Here is a 6,784-nt window from a genome sequence, read left to right on the forward strand (position 1 = left end):
AGAACATGGCAATGCATTAACCTCTCTGCCTCTGCCTGTTTCTGTTTGCCTCCCTCTCCCTCTCTCCCTCTCTCTGTCTGTCTCTGTGTCTGGTATCTGCCTCCGTCTCTCTTAACATTAAACCCTCCTCTGGTTCTTGACTCCTTACTCCTGCCACACATTTTGCTGTTATTGTGATCTCTCTTGGGAGTCATACCTTATCACACTCACTCTTTCTCCCTTCCATGGTCTCACCCTCTCTTTATCTCTCTCTACCTTCCCTTTTCTTCTCATTATCAATCTGCAGGGTATCTACAGCTGCATCCATGGAGTCCAAATCGAGGAAAACAAGTCCACCATAGACTCCCCCTCATCCACCATAAAGAAGAACATGAACAACACTCACTCGAACATCCTGCGGTTGCTCCGCACTGCCAAGGACATGACTGCCGTTCCGGGCGTTAACGGCTCTCCACACGCCGCCCTGGAATATAGCCACAGCGGCCGTGAGTCGGCTATATACGATATCCAGGAGCACCGGCGCAGCCTGGTGGGTCACCCTGTAGACTGCAAGTCTGCGCCACCCTACATGCCAGAGGACAACATGTTCAGTGACTACATCAGCGAGGTGGAGAGGACTTTTGGCAACTTGCCCCTGAAGGACAGCAACTTGTACCAGGACCATTACCGGCACCACCACCCGGCTCTGGGTATGTCCGGCCCCCCGCCAAATAGGCCGCGTAGCTTAGGCAGCGCTAGCTCGTTGGAGGGGGGCATGTTCGATTGCGACAGTTTGGGGGGAGGGGTAGCGCCTATCTTCACCACCCAGCCCCGCCCCTCCATGACTCACAGGAATACCAGTAAATTTGACCTGATCGCTGGCCACACCCCTGCGGATTCCAGCCAGGGTGGGTTCAAGGGCAGCAATGTGTACGGCAGGTTTTCTTTCAAAGGAGGTGCATCCAGCACGGGGCTCATCGGGGGGCATGACAGGTACTGTGGGGGGGGGGGAGGCTCAGGGGGTGACGATGGGAACATTCGCTCTGATGTGTCGGATATCTCCACGCACACCGTCACCTACGGCAACCTGGAAGGAAACGCCAAGCGGCGTAAGCAGTACAGGGACAGCCTGAAAAAGAGGCCAGCCTCTGCCAAGTGCAGACGGGAGCAGGACGAGATAGAGCTGAGCGGCTTCAGGAGGAGACCCCACCACCACACCGTCCACCACCACTTCCCCCACGGGCCCCAGGCACACCGCACGGTCTCACCACCCCTGGAGCGGAAGAGGGGAGGAGGAGGGGGTAATGCTTCACCTTACTTATTCCGCAGGGATAAAGAGAACCTGAGGGATTTCTATGCGGACCAGTTCCGCTCCAAGGAGGGCAAGGCCATGTGGGAGCAAGAGGGTGGAAGTGGTGTGGGCGGTGGTAGCGGTGGTGGTATCTGTAAAAGCTTAGTACCTGTGGAAGACTTCCTCAAAGGTAAAGAAAAGAAATCGGATGGGCTTGGTCCGGTGTCGGCAGGGCAGCAGGCCCACACCTGCTGGGAAAAGGGGGTGTCAGGGATAGGAGGGGGTGGCATAGCAGGGGGTGACTGGGAGTGTCGTAACTGCCACAGTGTGTGCCACCATAGTGGAGGAGGCAGTACTTGTCCAGTTAGTGGAGTTGGGGGGACCAGCAGTCGTCCCAGCTCCGCCACATCCAAACGCTGTGACTCCTGTAAGATTCAGCCGAGCAACCTTTATAACATTAGTGAGGATAACAACATGATGTTCACTGGAGTTAAGGGTAGCGTAGGACCCAGCCAAACACAAACTCAGGCACAGCGCAGGAAGCTAGGGCCGGGCGGGAGGGTGTTACGGAGGCAGCACTCATACGACACATTTGTGGACCTGCAGAGGGAGGGGGCAGGTCGCATGGGGATGGGTGGGGGCGTTGGGGGGCAGTTTCAACAGCCCCGGAGTGTGAGCTTGAAAGACAGAGATCGCTCCATGGAGGGCCCCAGCCCTTATGCTCACATGTTTGAGAGGTATTCAGGTGATAGAGAGTCTCCAATGTTTGGAGGGATAGGCGGGGATAGGGCCAAGGGAGGCTCCTCCTGCAGTTTGTTCCGTGGAGGCGAAGGTGGGTTGCATCGGCGGTCGGTGGGGGAAAGAGACCTGAGGGACAGAGATAGAGCTATGATGGGAGGTGGGGGCTGTGGTGGTGGTGGTGGTGGTGGTGGTAGCAGAGGGGCCGGGACTTACTCCTTGTCTAAATCTCTCTACCCAGATAAGGTGAACCAGAATCCCTTCATCCCAACCTTCGGCGACGACCAGTGTCTTTTACACGGTGCCAAACCGTACTACATCAAAAAGCCACAGACGCAGCAACAGCAGCAGCAGCAGCAACTTCTCAACAACAGCCGAGGAGGAGGGGACTTCCGCAGCTCCATGGGAGCAACTTCCTATTTGCCCGCATCCGCCACAGCTGGGGTGATGTCCAATGTGGCCCCCAGGTTCCCCCAAGAGCTGTGTCTGGGCGGGGTGGGAGGGCCCATGGGGAACCACCACGGGGGCAACAAACTACTGCCTGGGGGCAGGGACACGTTAGGTTTGGGGCAGGGACAGAGACCATTCAACGGTGCCAGCAATGGACACGTTTATGAAAAGCTCTCCAGCATTGAGTCAGACGTTTGAGAGCGAAGACAGTGGAAGAAAGAGAGAGGCGAGAGGGAGGAGTTGAAGTGGGCGAAGAAAATGAGGGGAAGAGGAAAAAGCAGAAACAGCACAGGCTGATGACCTCTCTGCGTGAAGAAAATGATAAGGCACAATTGTGTGTATGTGTGTGTGCGCGCGCGCGTGTGTGCTGTTCTCACTCCACTAAATGGAAAGAATTTGGACAATGCACACAGGCCACTGCCGGCTAAGCTGTGGTGAAGTCCGGCGGGAGACAAGTTTTTAATGAGAAGAGAGGATTCTGGTGCTGCTCCGATGCTCAGTGAAAGATCTAAAGGGAGGGAGGGAGGAATGGGAGGGAAGTAGTAGGGAAGGGGGGGTGAAATCAAATTTCCAGCCTCTGCTCTCGTCACATGCTCTTTGTCTTTCCCTCCCTCCTGCAGCTCCTCAACACCAAAACAAACGTTTTGTTTAGCAACGGAAATACAATCATGAATGAGAAATCAACACTTCTGCTGAAGTAACAGGGTACACTAACAATAACTGTATTGATAATGTTAATAATATTATTGAATATTATTCCAGTGTTTAATGATGATCGGTTTGGATTGTTTTTAAAGTTTATTTATTTGAATAGTTCATGTTACATATTTGTATGATGTTGATTCTTTCTTAGCTTACCAATTTACAGGAGTCTGATAGACCCGATGTCGGTACAGATCTTTTTTTTCGTGGGGGGTGAGGGTGAGGGGGGGTTCCTGTAATTTGGACTCTTCTTTGCTATCAATTCTTCATGTTTTTTGTTTTGTTTTCTTTTACTTTTCTCACTTTTGATTGCTGTGAAGTGTACGTGAAAGGCATGATTTGCTGAGTACATCGTGTGTACTTGGAAAATTTGCAAAGGTCTTTTTTTTCTCAGCTGCAGAAACGACATCATCATACTGATTTGCCGTTTTGCTGTCATTTCTTTCTGCCTGGCAGTTCCAAATGGGTCTCACATTTTGAGCTGGATGTGCCTTAAAGGACTAATACTGATTCTCCATCTATCTTCTGTTGGAAAGACAGATTCACCTGCGAGTAATTAATCAATTGGTTTGAAAACTGAACATCCAAGTCACCATTTCCAATACGAGAGCAGAGTTTGAGGTGTTTAGCTGACTGTATAACACAATACTAGACACGGAGGAAGCTTAAATTTGCACTTTGATCCCCGACCAATAAAAGAAAGCAGCGGCAGGATCGCACAGTTTAAATGCAGAATCGTCTTCTTGTATTAACGCCACAGTTAATCTAACCACAAGTAATTTTCCTTGAAATCATTTACCTCCACAAGCTTCATCACTCCTCCCCTCCTCATAACAGATGACCCAGAAGTCAACTATCCATTAATCATGTGTAAATCGTATTTAATGTCCTCTTGTTGCTGCCGTGGTGTTTCATTGGGTCTGGCTCAATTGGCCGTGACAGTTTTTCTGTTCAGGACAGGAACATAATGGACTTTCAGAGAGAGGCCTCTGTTTCTGGTATGAGCAGTTAATTTTTTTATGATTACTGTTACAAGCCTTGCCTGCCACATTAGATAGTCACATTTGAGGAATGGCAAGTGGGGTTTATCGCTGTATTGTGCAGGTGTCAACGACCACAGCGGGCTCGTGAATTTTTTTTAATACACAGTCCCACATAATTATCTCATAACTCAGAACAGTGCCACCGCAGTTTAAAAGACACTTTTCAGAGGATCTGTACATTTAAAAAAAAGTTTGCAGTCAGCTTAGCTGAGCATAAAGATTGAAGATAACAAGGGGAAGTAGCTAACCTGGCTCTATCTTGGAATAATAAAATCCACATATCAGTGCCTCTAAGGCTCACTAATAACATGTTGTATCCTATTAGTTTAATTATCTCAAATTGACATAAATACTTTTTCAGAGAGCTTGTAAGCTGTTGCCATGCCAGAAACTTCCATTTTTAGCACATCCAGCCAAAGGTCCAATAAGCTTCTGCCACGGAAAAGCATCCATCCACAATTCAAAAGAATCGCTACTCCTCCGAGAGTATTAGTTAGATTTCAGTGAAATGTGCACACAGTGATCCCCTAATCAATCATCCAGATAGTGCTCAAGGTCAGGGTCACATTTGTAGGGCTCATAAGCCTACTACATCATTGATGTTCTGGTTTATTAGCAAGACAGTGACTACTGTTTTATACTCCTGTTTTGAAGCCTTAATCCTAGTTTTATTGAACTCATCGTCTGTTTTTATTTCTTTCTGGGAGCAGAAGTGACTGTTAGCATGGTGAATCTATTCACTGGACATATAATTCATTGTAGGCATACTGCTCTTTACCTATAAGAGCTCAGTAACATAGAAATAAAATACCACATGGTTTGGACAGTTTGTTACAGCATGTGCTTTCTTTACTAATATTATTAAAATTGCTTCAAAAGCCACAAAAACTGTCAAAATGTCGGGTTTACTGAATTAGCTGAAGTTAACCCTAGCACACAGCTAGTAGCCTAGCTTAGACTAGCCCCTCCCCCTGTCATTCCAAACAGCAAATTATGTGTTGGCTAACTATAAGATTTTATTAAATTTAAATGGATGAGTTATACAAAAGAACCTCTTCCAATTTATAAAAGAAAAAATAAGCTATAAAGACCAAAAACTGTTATTTTTTTAATAAATTTATTTTTTATGTAAAGTCAGCCAACTTAATATGGAAGTCTATAGGGAATTGTTTACCTCGAAACGCCATTAAAGGAACTACAAATCAAATTCAGCTTCATTTTTCAGCCCTGGGCTTGCTGGTTGGTCTCCAGTTTATGCTAACCCAAGCTAATTGACTGTAGCTTCATAATATCAACCTTCTAATCTACATTAGCAACATGTCAGCTTTTTCCTCCAGGTTATTATCCTGCAGTGGACCTGGATATATAATAAATGTACCCCTCTGTGCTCTCGGTCATCCTTTCTACACTCATCATTAACAAATCCCTCAAATAAAACATAAAAAAGAAATCTCAGTATGTACTGTAGCCCTGATTTATCCCTCCACCCGGCCCTAATCTGTTTCACATGCTGAGATTTTTGATGAAGAAGAGAATTGGCCCTCAAGTTCAAGGTCCTGTGTGGATTGTGTCAACTGCAGACTTTTGTAAGGGGGGAAAACAGAGTAAAGAGATGTAGGCGCACTAAAATAAGGTGGGACGCTGTGTGAAAAACACCACCTTTATTATCGATTGACTTATTTTTATGTTGCTAAAAAAAAACCAGGCAGCTTCCAAATCCACATCAGACACTCAGATGATCTCTGCTCTGACTGAATATGAAGGTGAAAACTAAGTTGTGTATTTCCTAAGTTTCCTGCTCTCTCTGTCCTTTAAATTGTATTATTATTCATGAAAAGTATATTCTACTTAAAGTCACTGGTCCAGTTTGACTTGAAGTCATGTTACCAAACCAAATTTTGATATCTACAAAGCACAATCCTGTCTGAATGGATCTAATACTTAGTTTGTAGAACATCCCGGTCAATTTTTTAGAAGACTTTCCTTCCCTTGGTGGACAAGTCAGTATGTATGATACAAGGGTGATGATGAGGGGCGGGGGGTGTCCAGTGTTTGTAAGCACTTGCATGTATACACTTTTCTTTATTTCTGTTTTTTAACTTTCAATTTTAGCCCAAAAAATGTGTGTTCTTGAATGATATTTGGAATTTTATCACTTTCACTGGTACTGATGATCCATGTAGTACTATAGGTGTGTGTGTGTGTGTGTGTTTTTGTAAGAGAAGAGCGATCTAAAAGTCAAAATTTTTCAGTTTCACTCAAATGCCGAATCTGAGTAAAACTTTTCACTATGGTAAAGATAGAAGACACTTTTCTTTTCTTTTTTTTACTGTTAACCTTATATAACTTTCTTGATACTTTGTGGCTCAGTTCTTGCTTTACACACTCGCTGTCACTTAAAAAAAAACTTTTTTTCCCTCTCATTTCAACGATTTTTTCCCTTTTGAATATAGCTCATTATTTCTGTTATTGTATGTGCCTGAAAACATACGCTTGATTACCTCTGTGTGTGCTCATATGGGAGACAGAGTGCGTCTGAGAGATATAGCTGTTTGTTGTACATGTACTATAAAGCTGTATG

The 6,784-nt window shown here is 45.8% G+C and overlaps 1 protein-coding gene across 8 annotated transcripts in view; it reads left to right on the forward strand.

The window, feature by feature from the left end:
- Nucleotides 1-2,971, forward strand: part of grin2bb (glutamate receptor, ionotropic, N-methyl D-aspartate 2B, genome duplicate b) — a 145,400-nt gene extending 142,429 nt beyond the window's left edge. For 6 of the 8 annotated variants that reach the window (XM_026170717.1, XM_026170716.1, XM_026170719.1 and 3 more), the window contains one exon: nt 287-2,971. In XM_026170717.1, the coding sequence (XP_026026502.1) occupies nt 287-2,656 (2,370 nt within the window). In that variant the 3' untranslated portion in view covers nt 2,657-2,971. The remainder of the gene's footprint in view (nt 1-286) is intronic. The other 2 variants (XM_026170722.1, XM_026170723.1) reach the window with 2 other exon arrangements.
- The last annotated feature ends 3,813 nt before the right edge of the window (nt 2,972-6,784 follow it).

The sequence above is a fragment of the Astatotilapia calliptera genome, chromosome 6 (genome assembly GCF_900246225.1).
Source record: "Astatotilapia calliptera chromosome 6, fAstCal1.2, whole genome shotgun sequence".
In the NCBI taxonomy this organism is placed as follows: domain Eukaryota; kingdom Metazoa; phylum Chordata; class Actinopteri; order Cichliformes; family Cichlidae; genus Astatotilapia; species Astatotilapia calliptera.